Below are 24,592 nucleotides of genomic sequence, written 5' to 3'. Positions count from 1 at the left end.
GAGAGACAAGAGCAAATCCAGCTTTCTTCACACCAAGGTATCGCACGCTTCGATTTCGTGCATCAACTCAGCCCTCGCCGAAAGAAGTGCTGATTAGTGTAATCTCTGTACTCAATGTAACGGTCTGAGCGATTTCTGGAGCACTGATTTTTGTTTGTTTATTTATTTTTTTTTTTTTTTTCAATTGCGGTTTGATTATATGATGATGCGCTGACCTGCGCTGAGACGGGGATAAGAGCAAAAAGAGTTTCAGGGGGGGGGGGGGGGGGGGGGAATTGTGGTACAAAGGTATGAGGCATTTTGATTTTTTTTCTTTCTGCCGCAAAAACGGAACCGAAGACGAATCACGCAACGATTCATACTCCAACTAAAAAAATTACGCAAGCTTCTTGTACATTTACATTTCTGTTTCTTCAGGAAAATTTTCGTACATATTTTAATTAACAAAATGGGATTAAAAGTTGCTAATGGAAACAATCATGCATCTTGCCACTTCGCACGTATTTAATCACAAAGGGGATATGTTATCATGTTGCAAGAGTGCTTTAAGTAAGTACCACATGGTACCACACGAAAAAGCGGAAAAGTCTGCAGAAAACAAAGATAAAAAAAAATTAATTCCCTCTTCTTTTTTTTTTTATGCAACATTGTTCTTTATCCTTGCTATATCCTTGCTCGCGTTCCAGAGATTCGATTGGTTCGCCGTGTCACATGACATCAAGTACGTTTTCAATGGAATAGCGCTGCGCTTGTTTGGTTGGCTGGCTTGGTGCTCGGCGGTGTGTTGAGGAAAGTGGTAGTGGTAGTCGTGGTCGTGGTGGCTAGTGGTGCTGCGGTGGTGGCACACTGCTTGGACGGTCGGGCGAAGATGTAATAGGTGCATAAAACGGCCTCGCTGACGTGCACTACAGGTACCTTAACTTCTTCAGCATGCCTTTGGAAGCAGCAGAGCCTATTGCGCAAGTTCAGGTAGCATACGTGATGCGATGCCGTGCAAGCGCTTCGCGAAAGCTCTGGCAAAGTTCTGGTCGACTGTCGCAACCGAGATCTCGTAAAGCCCGTTCTTCTAAGCTGTTGCGACCCTGCTTTTTATCTTGTAGTTCTGGAGCACTATCCAATTTAGATATCAGTAACTAGATCAAAATTATTCATCCGTGTTGAGGCCAGCCGATTCTTGCTTTGACACAATCGGTTTCCCGCTTGCCTTTTGCACCCACGGAGAATATTGGTTTCCAACGTGCTGACCTTCGGACAAAAGTGCCAAATTTATGCTCGTGACCAGAATGATGAAACGACCAGCGACGGCATTTATCAGTCAATTAATTTCCGGCATTATCGTGCGGCTTAAACTGGCGAACTGAACAAAGGGAACCGAATTCGCGGTGGACGTCAATCCTCATTAGACTGGTACCTTTGACGGAATAAGGACGAGGGTAGTTTGGACCGTAAAGTAGCTGTTTTGATGGAAATATTTCACCTCAGTCCGCTGTTTCGAGTACATCGCGGGTGATCAGTTTTGCTTGGCCCCTTTTCTTGGATGTCAGACCGCGGTAAAATTAGTACCGGAAAAACGTTACGGAATTATTATGGAGTGCCATTACTGGCCTGTCGAAATGCCTTTATGCTCTACTAGCTGTACTGCATCCAATTTTCCGTACAAGTAAGGCTGTAAAAATAAACGAAAAGAGTTGCGCTAAAGCTAGCACCGGAGCCGTAGTCCCAAGGTAGATTATCGATCAGCTACCTCCGCTATTCAGATACAAGCATTTATACGGCTTGTGATGTAAACACTCATTTGCACTCGCAAAATTTGTGCTTTGTTAATCATATTTGCGTGCTAATAACACTGCGCGAGGCCCTGCGACGTGTTAGTGCTACAACCGTAACAGCCGTGGCAACGTAACGTAGTGCTTTGTTCCACAAAATTCCAAAGCCTGCCGTCTGTTGTATGAAACTTTTCTACTGATATTGAGCCCATAATATGGAACCAGTTCCTGGACATAGTTTTCTACGTCGTAAATATTTCTTGTTGGGGATGAAAAAGAAATTTGTGTAAATTTTAACGACCGAGTCAAAAGAGCGCCGATTTGTAGGGATGGAGCTCCGAAAAGATGCGTAGTTTTTACCGTCTCTACACATCCTTATCTCCTGTAAACGTGTATTGTTATTAGTTTCCACTGTTTAAGCGTACTATGCTTTGTTTCTACGTGTAAGGCTATGAAGGTAATGAATCTACTCTGCCCCATATTCAATTTTTCAAGCAGTGTATCTGGCGTTAAGTAGCATCTGCGTCTACTGCTAGGTAGGAAGCATGGTTTCGGCGATAGAACTGCATTCACTATTTGCTTTTAAAGTAAAATATGGTATACAACAATTTTCACCCTTGCAGAGTTGTATAATAATAATAAAGTATTATTGTAACAGCGGTTGTGTTATGCTCTCTCTATAAAGTATTATGCTGAAAGGGCAGCTTTTCTTTTCGTTTTTTTTTTTTTTCTTTTTTCTACAATGTTACAATCAGTGATGAATCTACGTTTACCGTGCTTCTGTACAATAACTTTTCATTGGCAGCAGAACTTTCCGTTGTCGCTATCGATGCTGAGAGATTCATTGTTTATTTAAACACAGAATTTTGTACTGGAATGCTGTTGCTTGACTACCAAATCCTTCTGATGACATGGCATTGGCTTCAGTAAAAAAATCTCACAAATGTTCTTAAAGGACTATTGAGAACAAAAGCCTCAAGGATGTGGGGCTGGTGACTTTGGCGCATAGCCATTATGTACCAGCAATCACCTGATAATACTTGTACACATCAGAGAACCCGAACCCAACTTTTACGTGTGGTCTAGAACCACCAGCAAACGACAAAGCTACGCACTTTGGTTACCATTTGTTTGTGCCCGGCGGTTTTGTTTGCAATAGTACATTAGAGGTGATATACGAGAACTCCACATATACATGGTTCTTAGCTGCTAAAAAATACCAGCACTATAAGTGCACATTATAACTTGGCTTCACTGATATGGTTTTGACTGACGGCACGGTGCAGCTTCTGTGCTCGCTAGTGAGGAACACTTTATGATCAATATTATTAAGTTGTTGCTGTTGATATTGGCATGAGCTTTCAAAGCCTTGCCTTGTCTTATGAAATTAAACAGATTCAGTGAAGGTTCAGAAGTGATCGCTATTTGCAGAGGCTGCGACTAGTTTTGAAACAGCAACTTATCTGAGAGCTCGAGTATCCTGACTGTTCCAATTTTTAAAGACATGTAATAAGTCACATCAGCTACTTGTTTAAACCAAACAACTGAAATGAGCACCTCATTCACACATGAAAACTTCCGTTTTGTTGCTCACTGTACTCTAAGCCTGATCAGCAATACTCTTCACTCTGGTCATGGGTCTCTCCGTAAGCACAAAGACTAATCGAGGGAGGAAGAATTCGTCGCGATGTCAGTAGACCAAGACTTTCTTGTTCCTCTCAGCTACAAGATGGAGAGACATGGCCTGGATACACCAAACGCTGTAAATGAGGCCCTCAATTTGCTCGACCTGCCATCGGAGATCCTAGAGAAAATTCTGCGCCACGCGAGCTTTGCAACTGTCAGCAATGTGCGAATGGTAAGTGGCTGCAGAAGAATGTCGTAAATATTGTTAAAAAAAATATTGGCTTTTGTTTCTTTGTCATCTTTGTTGCATGTCTGTTGTGCACTGGTAGTCAAGAGAGGTGATGCTTATAGTGCAGTTTGAGGGGACCAAAATCTAGAATACTCTACTGATTGCTCTGAAAGAGCTGCACAGATATGGTGCATAGAAATTTTTTTGGTGCATTGCTGTGAAAAAGAGCATCATAGATTTGGTAATATACCTATATTTTTTCTTTCCCGCCGGTGTGAAATATGAAAATAAATTGAATGAATAATGCTTCAAAAAGGTTTCATCCCATACTAGTTGCAAAGTCTGTCCACCCATACGTAGTGAGCTGTCCTGCTGGTGAATGATTCGTTATGTCTCAAATAAGTGTTATTTGCTTGTCAATCTAGCTAATGCTATACTTCGTTTCATACATCAGGTGCAACGCAGTGAAAGTACGCAAGTAGACCTCAAGAAAAAAAAAAGGCGTATCACTACGCTCTCGTTTCGTGGCCGAGTGGTTTCTGCGGAAACGGGCTCTATTCCGAACATGCACGTTTGCAATAACTTGCTTCGTGTGTTTGGACATCTTCGCAGTGCGTATTTTATCGAAAAAATCCGCTCCGAAAAGGCAGTCGAGATCGCTGTGTTGCGCTGCGTGGAGGGCACCGCTGGCAGGGTTGCGGGGCAGCAAAAACGAGACACGAACGAAAACGACAATCAAAAGGTGCTTTTTGTGGAGTTGATGGCAAATGCAAGGTTTATTAGGCTTGCAGACAAAGCAACTATTATTTCTTCTCATCAAGAGCAGGCACTATTTTTCATTACGGATGCCGGGAGTGCAAACGAGGGCTCTAGCTTTGACAGCGTTGCACTTGATGTATGAAACGATAGAGGCAACAAGGCAACAGATGTTTCCTGAGGGAAAGACAGCTAGGAGGAAAGGAATGCCCTTGAATAGAATCTTAATGCCATGATTAGTTTATTAGTTATTCTTTGGGACGTTAAACCCCCAAACCAAACATACATATCAGCACATGAACATAGCTCTCACTTACATGTGGCATTGTGTCTCAGTAGCATGCTCAGATTATTTCTATGTTATCAGCGAATATCTTAGAGCATCTACGCTCCTTACCTGGGGTGACAGGGCTTGTCCCTTGCTTCTACTGCACACATTGTAGAACCTGCGCTAGGTATCAATGTGGAGGGGTTTATGAAAATGATAAAACAGTTCAAATTGAGGATGAATGTCCTCTAGATGGCTTTGAAGTAGAACAGCACGTTTTATAATAGCAAAATTGTAGTCTTTATGAATAGGACCCAGGGTTTTCAGTTTAAGCTGATTAAAAAAAACTGGTGGATGCACTCCAAACTATTTTTTTTTTTTAATTCAGTTTCGACAGGGAAAGGTCAGTATTCCTCGGGAATACTATATTAATATAATATATTATATTAATATATTATATTATATTATATATGTATACACTAATCTATTTTAATCGTCAAAGTTTTGTCTACTAGCATAATGCCTTCTGTTTGCAGACAGTCATCACCTGATCGGAGTACTTGCTTAGTTTTTCCATGTACCTTGTAAGGACTAGGTTTGTAACCATAAAAAACCACCATGGTCTCAAGACCATGCACAAGCATGATGAAAAATTGTGATGCTTCTGCTGCAGTTCAACAACACATCTTCAGTCACCATATAGACTATGTGACCAACATGCGTGTTGTGCACAGAAAGATGTTGACTCTTTCTGTGCACAACACGCATGTAGGCCTCCTTTATGTCACTGCCCACAACACTTCACCCAGAGGCATCAAGCCCTCAAGGAATTAATGACTAGGATCAGCTTTGTTTTTCTGGCTTTTCTTTCATTTTGAAATCATGTCTCGTTTCCTCTTCCCCCGTTTTAGTGGAAGCAGTTATGGTATCCAGGTTGGTGCTATTTATAGGCAGAATTTACATTTTAGAGTGGGCCCCACTGTGGTGGTGTAGTGGTTAAGACACTCCACTGCTGTACCCAGGGATGTGAAAACAATCCCGGCTACGGCAGCCGCTTTTTGATGGAGATAAAGAGCAAGGTGTCTGTGTGCTGTGCGATGTCAGCGCACATTAGAGAACCCCTGGTGGTTCAAATTTCCGGAGCCTTCCCCTATGGCTTCTCTCATAGCCTGAGCTGCCTTGGGATGTTAAACCCCATTAACCAAACCAAACATCTTAGAGTGGATCTCGGACCATCACCTGTTGCAGAAAAAAAAAGAAAGTGGACAAATTGTAGAAACATTATGGCTGGATGTGCTTTAGTTAGTCTCGGGCTCAAACATTGCCATTTGAATAGCTTTTTTGTTAGTAACGTATCACACAAAAGGTTTTTGATTGGAGTACTTGAAACTAACCGGTTGTCGTTGCTGTAACCGGTGTGTGCGCAGGTGTGCCGCCACCTGAACAATGCGTCGTCATCGCTACTCAACTCTGAGTTTGTGCGGCTGCGGCTAGCCATGCAGCAGCGCTTCCAGGCCATCAAGGCTCAGATGCCACGGCGGGAGTCAGCGCGCCGCAAGCACCCGCTCTCGCGCGAGTGTGACATCATCGAGACGGTGCACATGCGCCTCACGCTGCTGCAGATGACCTTTGGCAAGCACATTGAGCGCAAACACTGCTGCTTCTTTCCAGGCGAGGTAAGTGGCACTCGTGTAATGGTTGCAACCTTGAGGGGGGATCTGTCTGTTCTAAAATGTGAAATCAAGAGAGCAGATTGGATGTTATAGACCTTTTCATGGGCCTCAGCGATACCGGTTTGACCGGGCTGTAGGGTGAGTTTGGAGATAATTGTCAGCTTTCCCTACGAGCGCAGCTCAGTATCCAATATGGCAGTGCCCGCAACCGCTTTTTGAAGAGGTTGATACACAGAACTTATCTGTCTTTAACGTTACGAGTCAAATGAAGGGTAGTGGTGGCACCAAAGAACTGGGTCTGCAGAGAGATGAAGCAGAGTGTATTTGTGGAGGATTTCTAGTAGAAACGCAACTGTGATAGGGGCCTAGAATAATGGTGATTCTTCTTCTTGTCTTAGATGCACTGTGACAAGGTTTCTTTGGGTAGCTTAAAATGCTTTTAAGTCGCTCACAGAGAAGAATGTTTACTTATGCTGTTTTTTGTGATGATACTATATTCCAGCTTTTACTTCGTGCATTATATGTTAACTTTGCGAGGATTAGACTTTGTTTGCATTGCCATATGCCTTTTCTCATTGTTTTTCTGTGTGTACATTCCGAAAGCATTTTTGTTTTGTTTTTTATGTAAATGTTTGCAAAAAAGAAGGCTGCAGTGTATTTGTTTCTTTCCAAACCAAGAGCTTTTAGCTATTGTTGCCATTCATCGGTGTGATTAGTAGGTTCACAGGCTGACCGGTCGGTTAATGTCACATTGCAAGATCACTCATTGAGCAGATGGGAGTGCAGCATTTGGTGTGTGGGGATAACTGTGCTTGCTAAAATGCTTAGCCCGTTGCTTCCACATTGGCAACGGGTCAGTGTCATTCAGTAAGTGATGACATTCTTGGCAAAGGTGTGCAAGCACCGAAGTTTTCAGTGTAGAGCGAATACGAATAATGAAAATCGGGTGAGAATTGAATAGCTTTTTGCATTAGTGCTGGTAGTTAAATCCAAGAAAGGCTTTTCCACGATAAGCAGCTGAGCAGAGAAAGGGATGAATTTTGCGCAGATATTCCTTTTACCTATCATTGGGGGGGTAATTTACTTCAACTATGTTTGGCCCGGCAGGCTATAAATAAGGGAAGAAGGGGACGAATCAGGTCGTGGTAGTAAGTAGCATCATTTTGTGGATTATGCCCAGAACTATGCATTCTCAACGCAGCTTGCTTACTCCTTGTGATAGGCCCAACAATGGCCCCATGATTACAACGGAGAAGGATGGGTAGCTAGTCAAGTTGGTAGCAGTTCTTTGCCGATGGTATAGCGCTAAACGTCTTTCATCTATTTCTTGCTGTACCAATCTACAGTGCTCAAAAATGCTTTCGCTGACTGGAGATAAGAAAACGAAACTCCACCACAAGGGACAGCACACGGACTGCACTGTGCGTGATGCAGTTTCATTGTCAGGCTTCAAGCCTTTCATTTGTCTCATTTCCTTCTTCTTTATCTCCTGTGGCTTAAAATCTACAATTTCTAGGTTCTAACAGGCCATTTAATGTTCAATAGGTCGAAAGCCTACACAGCGTCGCCTGTTCCACCAGCTTCAAAGTGTAGGGTGTCTTATATCGCAGTGATTTGATACATGCACTGGTGCCTACTTGCTTTCTTTGCATCTATTACTATTACATTATTATTATGTATTATTTATTGAGTGAATATTACTACTACATTATTATAAAAAGATTGTATATAAGAAAATTGACTAATATGAGAGCCTTTAATGAAAACATTGCCGCTAGTTCTGATGAACAGAAGGTTTCCTAATTTCTGAAGGTTTGGAGGTTAAAATATTTGGAATGGCAAAAATGCGGCGAAAATTAAATCTTTCCCAGTTATTCAACATCATTCAGAAATTATTCAAAATTTTGAAATAACTGCACGCTCTTAATTCTTGGAAGTGACCTACTTTCATTTGGAGCAGTGCTTGCTAAAATTTGTGTTATGGAACAAAATTGGTCTATGCTTAAATATTTAGTTATTTAATTTTATTAATTTGAACAAGCTGTTAGTCCCACTTGGAACTGTTGCAGGTGTGGATTTATAGGCAAGAAAGATGCAAAATGACAAACAATATTACAAAAGCCAGCAATCATGTTTGAAGGGCAAGAAATCAAGGCATTCACAGCTTTGATTTGACCTCTGCTCTGATTTTTCAAAGCACATCTCATCGTCTCCACGCAGATCCTGGACGAAGTGCACCGCATCCTGAGGTACGTGGAGGTGACGCCCACGCTGAGCCGTGCCTACAAGGTGACGGACGAGCTCTTTGACTTGACCACCATGGCCATGGAGTATTTCAAGGAACACATTGAGCCCACATTGCCCGAAATTAGTTATTTTGCAGCAGACTTCCTCGACTACAACCCCACTTCTTACACCTGTGAGTACTGTTGGCGTATTCCTCTTCCAACCCTGTTCTGACATGTCTGTTGCATCTTCAGCCAACAATCTGTCCACAAGTCCCGGCAGCACGCTCCTTTTTAACATTGTATGGTCAAACCTCAATATAAGAAATGGGAATGTTACGAATGAACTTTTTTGAAACATTTTGAACAAACGCATGGCTTCCACTTTACACATTGAGCTTGGTTCGCCATGAAACGAGCATGTCAAACACTCGGCGCAGAACGGTACTCATATAACTTCAGCTATGTACAGAGGTGGCTAGTGGTGGAAGCAGTTGCGTGGACGGTTGTCACTTTGCAGCTATCATGCATTCATGTCGGCGAAGGTGATGAAAGTGGTGATAGTTTTTGCTCTGACGTACCGTACAACCCGCAAAACCAGCAGTCATGCATACATCATCATCAGCAGCAGCAGCCTGACTAAATCCACTGCAGGGCGAAGGCCTCTCCCATATTTCTCTAATTAACCCGGTTCTGTGCTAGCTGCATCCACTTGACACCTGCGAACTTCTTAACCTCATCCGCCCACCTAACTTTCTGCCGCCCCCTGCTACGCTTTCCTTCCCTTGGAATCCAGTTTGTTACCCTAAGCGACCATCGGTTATCCTCTCTTCGCACTACATGTCCTGCTCATGTCCATTTCTTCTTCTTAATTTCCATTAGAATGTCGGTAACTTGAGTTATTTCTCTGACCCACTCTGCACGCTTCCCATCTCTTAATGTTGCCCCTACCATTTTTCGTTCCATAGCCCTCTGCGTTGTCCTCAACTTAAGTAGAACTCTCTTGGTTAACCTCCACGTTTCAGCCCCATAGGTGAGTACAGGTAAGATGCAACTGTTGTATACTTTCCTCTTGAGCGATACCGGTAAGCTGCTAGTCATAATCTGCGAGTGCTTGCCAAATGCGACCCATCCCAATCTTATTCTTCTTGTTATTTCCTTTTCATGGTCCGGATCTGCGGTTACTACCTGTCCTAAGTAGACATATTCACCTACTATTTCCATTATTTCGCTACCTAATGTAAACTGCTGTTCCTTCCCGAGGCTGTTGAACATTACCTTAGTCTTCTGCATATTGATTTTCAAGCCTACCTTTCTACTTTTCCTGTCTAGGTCACCACTCATTATTTGCAGTTCATTCCCCGAGTTGCTTAGCAAGGCAATGTCATCAGCAAATCGCAGATTACTGAGGTATCTCCATCATGCATACAACCCTCCCATAAACCGAGTTTCATAAAACAGTGGTTCCAGAAAACCTCAGTCGGGCGCAACGACAATCGGAAGTGTCCTATTGCCGAAATACAGCCCGGAACTAAATTCATGCCATAATGCCGATGCCATGAGGTGCGTACACAGGCCAGTGACACCGTTCTGGACTTTGCTTTACACATCACTGGGGATGGCGTCACGCTGCTCTAATGCCTACGAATGGTTCTCCTGCATCCACGTGCTTCTCCTGCTTCCCGAGTACACTGAACCGTCGCGTTTTGAGGATGCTTCGCGGCGCAGTCCTTTATCTCTCCAGTCGTGCACTAAAACATCTACAAACTGCGACGAGGCCATTTGTGAAGAGGAACTACTGCTGTTGCATCGCACTACATAGAGAGCTGCACAGGCACTAACGACCTTGAAGCCATTCTTTGACATTCCCAAGAGTGCGCGCAAAACAAAGCACTTACAGAAATCATGAAATGTTGCCACTCAGTTTCTCATTTCGAAGGTATAACATCCACATTCCAGGTGTTCGTTAGATAAAATTACTGTCATGCAAGCTGTTTGCACCAATTTCTTACGAACATTCGATACTTTGAGCTTTCGGATCAACCGAAAATTTTGCTGCTCCATAGAAGTCTGAATTGTGCCCACAACGCATTTCTAGCTGCAGTGCAGAAATAATTTTTGTTAGTGTGTGTGTGCTGTTTCCTTTTGTATCTTGTAGTTACCTCTACATCTGGTTGCCCTCGCATCATTTGTCAAAGCGACAATATCCAGTACTAAAAAGATTCTGCTATTTGGTGCTGCACAGTATTGCCATGATGCTTTGAGCAGCTTGAACCGCCTTACTCTGGTGGCATTTGGTGACTGAAACAGTGAATGCGCCCACAATAAGCCATTTACTAAAACTATCAATTATTGTTCGAGGGATAGTTGGCTCATGTTTTCGAAGTGAAATCCTTTTAGCGCAACACAGAAGGGGGACAAGTCAAACTAGAAAATGTGCACGAGCAATAGGTATTCATCAATCCTCTCCACAATGCAAGAATTTCGAAGCTACCTTCAATATACCGAAGATATTAGCGATCAGAAATGACCCTCGTCCTTTTCCCCCCTCAACTCTGCACATACCACGAGCAAGAAAAAATAAAACAAGTCGTGACAGCACCTTACCGTGCCTCGTCCTGCCCTAATCGCGCAACCAGAAAGCCTGTTGACATCATCGGGGAGCGAGTGTGCAGGGAGGTGTCGCTCTAATCGGTTGCGAGCAGCTTCTAGGAGCACTTTATAGGGGTGTGCGAATATTCGAAATTTTCGAATATCGAATCGAATATCATAATATTCGATTCGTTAAACGAATCAAATAGTGGAAATTGAGAATTATTCGAAACTGTTCGAATATCTTCGCAAATTTTCGAATAATTTTCGAGTACTTTTAGAATAACTGGCACGAATTAACGTCTCGGTTACCTCCGACCATTCTCGCGAAGGCAGCGTCAGCTCCTAGCAGGCACAGCTTGCTGCCGCAATAAACCTACGCGAGAAGCAGAGATCACCGTTTAGGGAGCCTACATGCTTCAGCGTGGCCACAACACGGTCCATTCGCATGGAAACATTCTTAAAGGTTGGACATATCACGAATCGCGGAGGCAACTTCTCGTAGTCGTGTCATAGTTCACACGTCTCTAATCTGCCGAGAAGTAACGCTACATGTTTATTCCCTAAAAATTTCATTCACTTTCATCATCAATAGTTGAGGTTAAGTTTATTATGCGAGTGGCGTATGACATGAGATGACATGAGAGTTGCATGAATGTTGTCAGCTCATGCTCATACAACTCTCCACTATATATCTCAGGTCGCCTAGCACGAGTTTTAACCGCCTAGCGCCAGCTAGAGGGGAGCACGCGAGCTAATTGAGAAAGAACGAAAGCAACGAAAGTCACTGAAAAGAAGAGGAAGATGAGGAGATCACGCGCTCGGCGATAACTAGTTCGAAGAGCCAACAGCAGGGGAAGCGCAACTCTATGGCCTCGGGTTACTCGGACGCAAGTCGGACGAAAGCGTCGCTCAGCCATTCGTAATCTCTGATATATTGTATCATGCAATCTAGTTCACTAAATAAACTCGTTCAAACGTAATTGTTGTAGATAAAAACAACCAGCAACTGACAATGTGCGTAGAGATTAATAGTTGCGCCCCCTAGAGGAGATCAGCGTTTTCCCGTCAGATCTCTTACTCCACGAGTTATAGCGCTCTACCGCAGCGCTATAACAGTGCTATAACGAATAGTAGAGCGCTCTATAGCGCTCTACTATTCGATTCGTATTCGATTCGCTTTTTAGCTACATTATTCGTATTCGATTCGATAGCAAGAGTGCACTATTCATATTCGATTCGGTTTGGAAAAAGTACTATTCGCACACCCCTAGCACTTTAACAGTTATTTGTCTATTATAGGCTCCACGCCAATCTTTGAATTTGACTCGAATACTTTCGAAAGGCTGTATGGATTTCTTGCCTTAGAGCACTACCATTATTAGTCTTCAGGGCCTCTTTAACGGTAGAGGTTGCTTTTCGGAGAAAAATTTTCTGTTTCAATATCAATTTAAACCTAAATGCACACCCTTGACTCGCTTTTCGTCCTGATTACAGAATTGTGGTTGCTTTTGATAGGAGGTTAATTAGTTTTCAAGATGCATTTAATTTAGCACACTAACATTTCCAGGAACTATTGTAGAAAGCAAACTATAAAGGGTCAGAAATGGCAAATAATTAGATTCTAGAAAGAACAAAGAACGTTGGAAACAATTCTCTTTGTTTTATTATAGTAAATGATTTCTAAACTAAAGGTACAAATGGTGCCTAATGTGCAAACAAGAGCTAGAGCATTTTAAAAAATTTCTAAACATTAATTCCCGGCCTCCCGGCATTGCATGTTTCTGCCATAAGTGCTGAGATATGCTAGTTTGTGATTTGCTGGAAGTCCAGAATTTGCATTTTGAGAAAAATGCCGAGAACAGACTGCTGTTTACTGAAGAAGACCTGAAGGTTATTAATGTAGTGGCATTAGGAAATCAATAATAACTTCCTGGAAAGTAGACACTCTTACTCATGGCATCATAAATGCACTTTTCGGTCGTAATATTCCTCCCGCGCAAACCTCCCGAAAGGACCGCGCACAATTGGAGCCACGGAAAAGTTGGCGCGGTACAGGGATTTACCGTTCACTATACTGCACGTGTGTCGGAACGAACGGGCTCATTATAGGTTCACTGATTGTCGGCACAGATATGTTGCCACAGTTCGCGCATGATAGCATCATCTTGACAGCAAGGCTGTACTCACTACCTCATTAGCCAATTTCACCACTGCGCGCTTAGCTAGCAACGCATTTACTGAGTCACCAACTGCAAGGAGTGAAGGTCGCGTTTGACACGTCATCAGCATCGTGGAGCAGTTCAGCTGCGATGTCTTCGGTTCCACCAGCAATGCTTGCGTTGCGCTCCATTGCTGCAGTTGATGCCGTCTGTTGACCTTTGTTTTGCGTCCTTCTTCGCAGTGCGGCCATCTCGGGGCTGTCGGGACAAATGCCACCGCTGTTCGTAGTTTCCATGGGCGATGTCGCCATAAGGCCTTTTCCGGTCAAAACTTTCCGATTCGATGCAAGCGACAGTATATCCGCGGCGCTCATGTTGTTGATGAGTGACCTTTGTTTTTGATTATTTTTTATTTCCCGAATCTTCATGCGGTGCGGAACTTCGACGTTGACATCGTTGCGAGATGTATACCAAGGAGATTCCACTCGCATGCAACCTGGCACTGAAGTAACCATTAACCGTACACCACCGCGCTGCAGACGACGGGAAGCGTGTCAGCTAATCGAGTGACACCTTTCAGTCACATGCGCCGACAAACGAATGGCAGCACATGTTGAGACTTCTTTTTGGCACGCTTTTCCTCCGCAACCGCTAAGCAACGACACCAAATGGGGATAAAAGATTGCTCTTTTGAATGAGACCAAGATCGCAGCGATCACTGCCGGAAATCAACTGTGTGCCATGGAAATAGCGTAGTTTTTGCTTCAAAAGCGGCCCAGAGTGAGTGCAGACCTACGTTTTCTGCTCATCTTAGTCGAAATACTGATTCCGGAGATTGAAAAATTCAGATTAGCAAAAAAAAAAAAAAGTACCAACTAGGTTTCAAAAGATCTATTTCTGAAAAAAAAAAAAAAACTTTATTTTTTAGCAATTTTCTCGTCCCAAATAGCCGCCTCCCCCATTTGAAGCATGCGCCTTAAATTTGCTCACTTTAACTTTCTTCTTATTGCCAGCTTTACAAAATGCTGGATAGAAGGTTGTAATTCGTGTGACCTGACAACTACTCACTGTGTGCACCTTGGTTGACAGGTTTTAGTTATTGGTGTAATGAGCCATGCTGTGCTACTTGCACTGTCGAATTTGTTTCTGCCCTTCATATTCTTGCTGCATGTTGTTACTAGCTCTCTACAGCAGATAGCCGTGTTGCAATGTCTTTCCTCACCTGGTATCCTCATGATTATTATTATTGTTTTTTTTTAAACTTTAGAACAAAGCTTCAAGGTGGGATGCATGAAATGAAGCTCAGCATCAATGGCAAGGTTTTCAATTAGCTTTTTAGCAGTCCGTATCAGATGACTCGGTTCTTGTTCATATCATCCAGCTCCTGTTTGCTTGTAGCGCTCTTGGTGACGCAAGATTCCTTTCGGCTGTTGCAAGCTCCCTGATCCTGTCTTTCATTTTTTTGCCCAGCCTCCTTGAAGAGCCAATTCTCACTGATGGACACGCCACCGTCTACAAGCAATCAAGGTTCATCGTCCAGTGCGCCTCAGTCTCCACAGCCGCCTCCAGTCAATCCAACTGTAAAGAAACGCCTGCGCAAGCTTAGGGAAAGCATGAAGAAGTGAGTCAAACTTTCTCAGTACAGTAATCTCTCACCTGAGAGAACTTTTATAGTTCACTTAAATGATAGCTCACTTAACTGAATACCTATTGGAATATGGCACAACATTGGGCACTGCATATATAGTCAGCATTGTGAAATGCAATTTATGTAGTTAAATGCATTGACCTATAGATGGTGCATATGGTGACATTGCTGCCTTTGTCATTTAAAAAAAAAGAAACAATAGTTTTTCACTGCACTGGTACTGTTGAAGTTTAACGAGTAAACAAAGCTGTCCAGACCGTCTGTTTTTGTGTGCTTCCTCTAGCGCGGCTTGCTACCGAGACACAAAATCTCGGTACTTTCCCAGGCATCCTACAGCCTTGGCTAGAGTTGCAGGCTTCTAATCTGGCTCTGCCATTGCCTCTTCTTCATAGCGCTCTTCTTCAAGATGTACTCTGGACGCGATTTCCAGATCTGCTTGTTCAGCACAGGTAACAAGCCACCTGTCACAAGTGTTGCCGCTCACATCCAACTCTTGACACATTTTTGTCCATATCCCGGGGTGGATCACCTCATTGCACTGTTCCTTTTACCCACTTCCCTTTCCGGATTGTAGGTGGTGTTACTATGCCATTACTGCGGAGTTCATAATAAGCCTTTGTCCACCGATCAATTCGTTCAACTGAAATTCGCTATTCCGAATTTCTTTTAACTGAAACATTTTCTGCCTTGAATGCATGGAAAACCGTCGAGGACGACCAACAAGCCGCACATGATTCACTGGAGCATGCTACTGGCTAACAGAAGCTAACACAGTAAGCTACTAAGGCCTTCGAGACCACCAATGACAAGCGGAAGTTAATCGCAGTCTTCCGCTGTGCCTTCGCTGCTCACTGACGCAGAGTTGTCTGCCAGCCCCTTTTTTTTTTGGCTTCCTCTGCATGGCCCCCCTCAGAAGAGGTGGTGCAACCTCGTGGTTGAATTGAAAAAAATTATCGCGTGGCTTTCATCTTCCTTTGTGCTCGTCGCTTGCGAAACATGAACATGGTTAAAGTACAGGGTGAAGCAATAATGGAAGAAAAAGAAATTGGTGGGGCCTATCAGAGGCATTTTTTAGCTCCCAGAAAAGCTTCTTTCTTTCTTATACTGTGCCATTACTGACCTGTTCAAGTCTTGGACAATACATTTTAATGTTAGCAGAATAATTGGGTAAGAGCATGTTTTTGTTGTTGCTGATTGTTTTTGGATCCATCTGCAGCACGTGGCATCACTCCAAATCGTTGGTTGGCATTGCTCGAAGGCGAGCTGTTCAGTGGCACCACACATGGTGAAAGACAATGTTTTGAAAGCGCAAATGTGCCCGACGAGTAGGCACTGTACCCATGGCATTACTGCACGAAAAGGAAAATGCAGCTTTCCGGAAGCATAATGATGAAATCAAGTAAGAGCGGCGGCCCTATTGCGAATACAGTAAAATCTCTAAATTTGCCTTATAAAAAAAGTGTTCAAATTATGGAATGGTCCTAAAAACTGCTTGCATCACAGCAATTGCAGCTAGAATATGGTTGTTTACCCATTAGAGATGAAGGCTTAGTGACAACTTCTTGTGCAGATCCTTCAAGTGCCTCGTTTTGCACGCGCTGTCGGTAGCGCCGGAGGGTTGCTCCAGAATCGCTAGTGTCATTGCAGCCCATTTTACAGAGTGAAGCAGTAGCAGTGGCGCCGCGTTACAAACGGCCTTGCTGTATTCTGGGGCTGCACCTCATAGGTTGTGAACCGTGCTGGGGAAGCATCCTCAGACTATAAAAAGCGCAAACCACATGAGGCGACAATTCGCGGCGACACGACGGGCTGAGGGCCGCCAAAGCATTGCCGCTCATCGCTGTCGCCCAGTTTCTGGAGTTATAGAAAATTTCGCGTGTCGCCCGGAAGCAACTCGCGAGGCAGCCAATCGCAGAAGGCTTTCAGGTTTGAGGTGCTCAACTTGCATTCTGTGTTTTTTTTTTTTTTTTTTTTTTTTTTTTTTTTTTTTTTTTTTTTTTTTTTTTTTTTGCGGGTTTAGTTTGTTTTTCTAGTCCAGTTTGGGCAAAGAACCTGGTGCCTGCAGACACTCAGTTGACTGGTCTGTGTATTATGAGAGCATCGAGACAGTTCAGTAGAAGCTTGGAAGGGTAGTAAAGGAAAAAAGAAAAAAGGCTAGTGTGGTAGATGTTGTTAATTTTCGAAAGGAGCAGAAGAAAGTCACTGCTTGCAATGCAGATCGGCATCGCAGTGTAGTAGTGCACCGCTGCGCTGTGACCCTTTAAAATGCGATGTGTTACAAGAAATTTTATCATTGTTTTATCGTACTTTATGCTGTTCAGTGTTAAAAGTGGGATATAGCATGATTGCACTTCCCTTGACCGAACGACAAAGCGGCGATAACAAAGCAACACTGAAAACGCGCCTCTCTCGCCGAGCCCTGTCACTCCTTGCGGTGTGCACCAGCGGCAACGACAGGCGTTGATGGCGGCGGCGCGCGACAGATCGCTAAGGGTTGTCGCCTCATGCGGTTACCGCTTAAGCGCGCTGAACTGTTGCAGAAAAATATTCGTAGGTGTTGGAATAGCGTAGCAACATGCAGAAATTGAACTAAAAGATGAGTGAGACTGTGCTGTGGTTTTCTCAACGACGTTACCGGCCACATCACAATCAGAGTTGTCCCCGAATGCAGCAAACTTGAAGCCTAATTAGGTGAATGGCAAAACCACAGCCACCAACCGTGGGGAGAAACCCTGTGATTGGAGCAGTCATTCGCTATGTAATGCAAGTTCGGGCGTTTGGTGCTTACATGCTGTCAATCGTTTTTGTGTATTTGCATACAGAATATACTGACACTCATTTTCTGGCTGCGCGTAAACAGGAACAGCGGCCAGGTGCTTGCGCTGCGGCGGGAGCTGAAACTGACCCGCCGACGCGTTGCCAGCCAGCAGCGGCACATTGTGGAGATGAAGGCACGCCAGGACGACTACGACCAGAAGCTGCAAACGACTTCGCGCAAACTGAACGCGGTGCTGCAGGAGCTGAACCGGTGCAAGACTGAGCTGCAGTACTGGCGCTCCAAGTCCCCCGCCGTGCCGGCCTGCACGTGCGGCAAGACCACCCCGCTGGGAGGAGGCCCTGCCCAGGGCGCTGCCCCCATTGACTTCATGCCCATCGACTTCCAGGAGGCCGCTTCGTCTTCCTTTGGATTGCTGGGTGAGTGCCCCTCATCATTCAAGGACTTGGTGCCATACTCTAGTCTGTGGGAGGGACTCTGATGATGGTGGCACTAAGAGCAGATTTGAAGTTGACTTGGGTCTATAGTTGTGAGAAGTAGAAATAAATTTATTGGGTTAAAATGTTCTGCTGCAGTGTGGAATGTTCACTGGGAATGCCCTGTGCATAGAGTCCCTTGATTTCTGCAGAAGATATAAGTTCTCTCTCTCTCTCTCTCTTTTTAATTTAGTGTTAGTCGCTGCATGCTCCATTTTATTATTATCGCTGTTGCAGGCATCAATAGGGGTGGCAGAAAAATAGCCATGTGATTAAATTAATCGCTTGGAATCTCCTGAAAGCATGACTGGTAAAAAAATTTGTTTCTAAGGAAAAATTTCTCTAGCAAAGGACTCTTGGCGGATGATACACTGGATGATGATGGTCGCTAAAACCCCAACCGAATCCGAGAACACTTCCTGGGCACGCAAACGGCGTGCCTTTGTGCGATGCTAGATGTGAACGGAGGCTGAATTACGGGACTAGCTCTAAAGTTTCATAGTGTAACATCAAAATGACTACACCATGACGCCGACGCGTGACAAAACGCAGAGTCAGGCAGTGATCGCCTGAGTGTCGCCCCAGGCTGCTTATTTTTACGGCAAGGTGTTTATTTGCACGTCAAGGGGCTGTTTGATAACTTTTTTATAGATATAGCGTGTGAATAAAATAAATAATGCTTTATTTTTTTCAAGAAGCCGCATTGCAAGTTCGACATCATCAAAGAAATCAAGAAGCAGTTACAGTTTTGCAATTGATAGGTCGCGTGGGTAACTTTTGTCGCCGTGAGGGCGTGCTGGCAGAGTACAAGTGGCGCCCTTCAGTAAAGCAGCCGATTCCATGGCTAGTTCCTGCTTTTTGCGCATCGTCTGAAGTCAAGGTACTGTATGGTGGTCTAAATGCGCGGAGAAATATGATCAAAAGCAGTGTAATTGGCGCTGTTTATTTTTCTTAAGGAAACAAACAGAAAAAAACAGATCGACCACAGAGCACACTCCGCTGGGCAAAATAAACTTTTATAGCCGTATGAAAGTCACACACAAATGCTTCAGAGCGCAGGAAAAAGCAAACTCGGTTGAGCGTACAATACCAGCCTCTCTCGTTTTCATTCGTTTTGTACTGTATGTCGTCTTCGCTGCCGCATTTTGCTTTGGGTGTACTTGCAAAGTGCACCCACCCTTCAGTGCGGCAATTTTGCAGTAGATGAGTTCAGCCATGAGACGCACACATTTGCTCACTGTTAGTGATGAGAGGCCGATGATGTGTGGAGACTTGAAATCCTCTGGAGGCAAAAAAAAAAAATAATAAAATAAAATATATCAGAGTGTGCATGGCACTTACTGCTGCACCAACAGAGCGTTTGACACGAGCTTCATCACACTTCATCAGGGAATTCGTCACACGACCATTCCGTTCTCAAATTTTCAAGTCGAAATAGGCATTGTAACAACTCGCCGGATAAGTAGAACGCATTCGCGCACACCGCTCTTCATCGCTGCTCATGCCGGCTCTGCCGCTTCATCGCTGCAGCCACCACTCCATTACGAATGCCGCGACCATTTTCGCTCTAAAACGTTTTAGACCGCCTCATCGCACTCTACAGAAAAAGTCTAAAGCCAAGGGCATAATTAGGTGTGCGACGTCATCTGTTCTTTCGCCTCCGTGACGCAATGGCAATATCCCGTAATGCAAATTTTCAAGATGGCGACAGCTACCAATAGGAGCGGGGGGCGTTTTAAAGCGGTCCATAATTCAGCCCCAGGAGGAGCAAGCACGACATATGCTAACCAACAGCTTATGCACCACTGTCCCGAGCCAGAGCTGGAAGCAGCATACGAGTTTATAATGGTAACGGCTGGAGAATCGTGTGGCTTCCACAGTTGCTGGGGGAATGTGAACTTCTCTAATTCTCACGGTGCACGAAATTCTGTGATCAAGCTTGTCGGCACGAGCACCAGCACATGAAGGTGCATGGCCCTATCTGATGCCTGGCACAGGGCGGCGTTGAACACAAAATCGCGATACGCCTCGTGTGGCGACCGCAAAATACAGTACAAATAAAGGTTTTTGGGGAGGTTTTCTCAATCACATTATACATTGATAACATTTTTTGTTTTTGTTTTTTCTTTGTTACACTGCGTGTTATGTGCAGGTTTTTACAGAAATTCTTTTGGCATCACATCTGTTATTGAGCCTAAGAAAAGTGGCTCGCCATCTGCTACTGACAGGAATTATGTTTTTTGGATTATTCCACTTGGTCAGTGGACATTACGTTATTGGCACTCGCAAATAATCAGCTTATCTAGTGATCATTTTGCTGCTGACAAGAAATACCTGCTTCAAATATTTGTTCTCGTAGTCATTATGTAATAGAAGAAAGGTAATAGAATTCTATTCAACTTTTTTTTTTTTTTTTTTTCCTGTCCTTTTTGCTGGTGCGCAAATGTGTGTCTGTATGCCGTAGTCCTCCCTTTTGGTACTGCCATACTCTTTTTTTTTTTTTTTTTGTACAAGTGGTGTCAAAAATAAATGGAAGGCAATATTATTAAAAGTAATTAATTTGATCCTCTTCATTGTAAGCCCCCTTGAAAAGTTACTATATGCAGACAAGTTGTCACAAATAAATCTCAGCCACTATGCTTTGGTTTCAAAGAAAACATATTTTTGGCAAAGTTGCATTCCATTTACTTTTGACGGTACCTGTACGCACTGCAATAGATTTGAGTGTAGTGTACAGTGTGAACCATAAAAACAATACTATAACAATGCAATTGAAATGCAGAGGCTTACAGTGTTCAGTAGCCTTTTAAAATAAGTTTGAAGAGGCATTTACCAAAAGTTCTGTCAGATTTTAATTGCCACCGAAAGTTGAATACATATCTGGTTCATTCTGGGTGTGTTGATTTGTCCAGCAGCCGAGAAATACTTCCTTGAGAAAATTGACTTATTTTTTTCCTAGCGAAGTGATGTTTCTGCTATATTAGTGTTGTAGCGTATTGATGCTGGCTTATTTATTCCTGATTTTAGGCAAGAGAATAAGTGTTCGATTAGTTTTGAGTGGATGCAATTGAGGATGCAGCTTATTAAATAAATAAGTATTTAACTCTCTCCACTTTTTCCCTGTAATCAGGCGAGGGTCAGCTGAAGCTGGTACCTGCCTGCTACAGCACACCCCCGGAGAGCGTATTGGCTCGGGGCTTGAGTGACTCGGAGTGCCTCGCCCTGGAAGAGGATGAATCCGTGGAGGAGGCAACCACGAGCAGGGCAGTGACCACCTGCGACAAGTCGGCACCCAAGGCCTGCAAACGCAAACTGGATCTGGACGGGGCCACCACCTCCTCTAGCCTGGTCATCAAAGCACACAAAGTACAAAGGATTCCATTGCCAAATGCCAAGTAGCCACACACGCATACGCTCCTTGTTTTAAGCATTTTGTTTCCTCCTCCTCTTTGCCACGGTGAGGGGGGATTGAGCCTACCTGTGTTTAGTTACACGCATGTATGTATGTCTGTTGTGTTTGTTTCTGTTTTGTTGGCCTTTTGAAGAATGGAGGGGGGGGGGGGGGGGGGGGGGGCAATGGTGCGTTAGGTTTCGTGTCTTTTCCTGTTCCATTTGTTTTGTGAAAGTCCTGCGAAACATGAAGAAATTCAGGGTGGGGCTTTTTTTTTTTTTTTTCTTCTTCTTCTTCATTTCATTAGATGAAATGTTAAGCCACGTGTCTCGCGCATGCTTTGTTCATTGTGTGTGCAGAAACAGTGTGGCTGAATGTAGTACCGGTGGTGCAGTGTGGACTTTCTGACAGAAGGTGTCATTTTGGACAGTGCGCAGTTTTGGCAAAGCTTGTCACTCGTATAGTTTCCAAAGTCACCAGTGTGGGTATCACTTTGCAGGATTAGAATAGTTGGTCTCGATTAGCAGTCCGAAAATTGGTGCTTGGGAGTCTGTGGAGCAGCTAACTTAAACAAAGGTCCTTGAATATGGCGTTGCATTGTCTAAACGACAGCGACCAGTATAATTTAACGATACATGCCACGGGGCAGCAGGAGGTGAGGAAGCAATAGCTTATCCCTTTTTACCCACTCGGCTGGCCGTGGTAGTTTCTTGGACTGGTTTGGGGCCGAGGAACTACCACAGCTGGGACCCCACCCAAATGTCCGACGCATCTAGGACACCCGCTTGATCAGTGAATGCTGGTCCCAACCCTTCTCTTTGGGTCTGAATTATTGTTTTACCACCACTTCCATCACCTACCACAGCTGGCCGGCTAAGTGAGAGCGGGAAAAGTGGTCACTTCAGCCTTCTTTTCTCTCATGGCATGTGTCATTATGGGGGCATTTTTCTATAAAGCTTTGCGAATGTGTGAAAAATTTTATGCGACCTGAATGGCCCCTTACCATAGTACCTGCCCTGTGCTTACGAGATTCTTAGCCATTTTTTTTTATGCTATTGGGCTATATGTGTGGCCCTAGGCAAGCGCTAGGGAGTGAACATGTTTTGTTTGGCCTTGTTGGGTCTTATTTTGTTATTTCCTTTTTTTTTTTTTTTAACACATCTTGCGCATATATTTTGTTACTGTCAGCTCGACAACTTTTTCTGTGCTGCATAATGCATCCCTGTTTGCTTTTTGCTGAAACGTTAAGTGTGGTTTGCCATAATTGCCTCTTCTTTTTTTTTTTCTCACCGCTTTTGAAACTTTTACTCTTTGAAGTAGTGTGGAGTTCGTTCCATGGAGTCTCCACAAATTTTGTCACTCTATCTAGTTTTATGCCGAGCTTTGCGCCCTTAGCTTGGGTGCTTGCAAACATTGTGTGACTTCACGTCAAGGTAAAGAATTTGCCTGCATCGGAAAATCGATGAAACTCAGATCGAGCTCTTAACGTAACTGAACATGTAAGGAGACGAGCGCACCCCTCTAAAGTTTTTAATTTAGGGAGGATGCCTTAACAGCACTTGCATTATTTTTTTTCTTCTCTTTTAACGAAGCACAATGAATGACAATCTTTGCTCTTCTGACCAGTTTACAAAGTTTATTGAGAGCCCTGTTGTTTCTTGGCTTGTAATTAGATAACTCTTGTGTGTGGATTGCTGGTTTTGCGTTTCCTAATTTTTGTTTTATAATTTCTAATCATGCTTCTGGGCAAAAAATTGTGCTCACAGGCATGAGCTGTGATTGTCTCGGAGCGTGGCCATTGGCTGCCTACTGAATTGAACCTCATTGACAGATCATGCAACAGGTGATGGTGTGAGTGAACAATCAACGTCTTTTTATGGCTGCACACAGCAACTGGCGCGTGGCTGTTGCATTGCTAACATAGAGGATAGAGACATACGAACTTGTGCTCTTGAGTATCGGCTCTGGAGAGTGCTAGATAGCTTACGCCGTAAGTATTAGGCTGCTGACCTATTTGCCGGCCCTTGGTGGGTTGTTGTACTGTAATGGTTAGTGCAGCGTTATTGGCACCCAAAATGATAATAATTTTGCCATCCAATTCCAGAGTCATCCAATCGTTGCCCATGCATCAGTGAAAAAACTCGTTCTTTCTTCAATCCAGTCATGAGTTGTCATTATATACCAAATAAATCTGTGGGTATCTTCTTCTTCTTTTTTTTTTTTTCCACATCACTTAACAAGAACGTGTGGAGCTCCCAGTTGATGTTCTTTTCAGCACACAGCATTGTAGAATCTGAGCTTCTTCAAGAACCATGTACGCACCGTGGGGTTTGATCATTATACGCACATGCAATAACTGCACGAGGTGGTTCCTTTGTGGTGTCCGAAAATTTTGCGCATTTGTATTCACAGGCGTCTGATGTTGTGTGTTTGTCTACTCAACCCTTTTATCTGTCCACTTTGAAATGCCACTCGAAAGAGTCAGTTGTGGAAACGGGCTCTCTATAGCTGTGGTTTTGTTCAGTTTCTTACTGTTCCGAGGAAGATCTACAGAGGGATTTTTATCATGAATCCTCAAGGAGGCAACAGCAGAGCTTGTCAAAGAAATGGCGAGAAGTGAAAACTTGGGCAGCACTGCGGAAAGGTGTGTGTTATATGTATGCATGTGTGCGCATGTATGTGTGTTGTGTTCTACTAGCAGGGTTGTGCACCACGCTATGCTTTATTGTAATACTTTTTGTGTGTCGCGCACTGTTTGCAAAATGTGTATTGCCCAAAAGCACAGTTTTCTCCCGAGGATTTTTCAGTGATATTTTTTTTATGCCCTGATCATGAGTTGTAGTGTGCGATTTATAAGTTGTGCCAAATTGCCAAGCTTTCTTTTTATTACATTGCTAGGTTTAAGATAGACACTCCAAGCCAGTCATGTAATAGACTTTTTTGTGGCTTACTTCATTCCGCAATCCACTACGTCGAGGAAGTTGCACATGCTTGGTCGGTTGGT

General features: G+C 43.8%; 1 protein-coding gene across 1 annotated transcript; it reads left to right on the top strand.

Annotated features, from left to right (window-relative positions):
* The first annotated feature begins 725 nt into the window (after positions 1–725).
* dmpd (F-box protein dampened) lies at positions 726–21,758 on the top strand. The gene is made up of 7 exons (XM_084607197.1): positions 726–911; positions 3,489–3,624; positions 6,073–6,321; positions 8,539–8,737; positions 14,768–14,918; positions 17,806–18,140; positions 21,328–21,758. The coding sequence occupies exons 2-7, from the start codon at positions 3,496–3,498 to the stop codon at positions 21,594–21,596; spliced, it is 1,332 nt and encodes a 443-aa protein (XP_084463323.1). The 5' UTR covers positions 726–911; positions 3,489–3,495; the 3' UTR covers positions 21,597–21,758.
* Positions 21,759–24,592: the final 2,834 nt, after the last annotated feature.

This window comes from Amblyomma maculatum, chromosome 6, assembly GCF_055883805.1.
Source record: "Amblyomma maculatum isolate TAMU_Amacu chromosome 6, ASM5588380v1, whole genome shotgun sequence".
Lineage (NCBI taxonomy): Eukaryota > Metazoa > Arthropoda > Arachnida > Ixodida > Ixodidae > Amblyomma > Amblyomma maculatum.
This window is presented reverse-complemented; position numbering and strand designations above follow the sequence as displayed.

Coding starts and splice junctions, on each gene's coding strand:
- dmpd (XM_084607197.1), top strand. CDS start 3,496: ATGGAGAGACATGGCCTGGATACACCAAACGCTGTAAATGAGGCCCTC. Junction 3,625..6,072: donor CTGTCAGCAATGTGCGAATG/GTAAGTGGCTGC, acceptor GTGTGTGCGCAG/GTGTGCCGCCACCTGAACAA. Junction 8,738..14,767: donor CAACCCCACTTCTTACACCT/GTGAGTACTGTT, acceptor TTTTTTGCCCAG/CCTCCTTGAAGAGCCAATTC.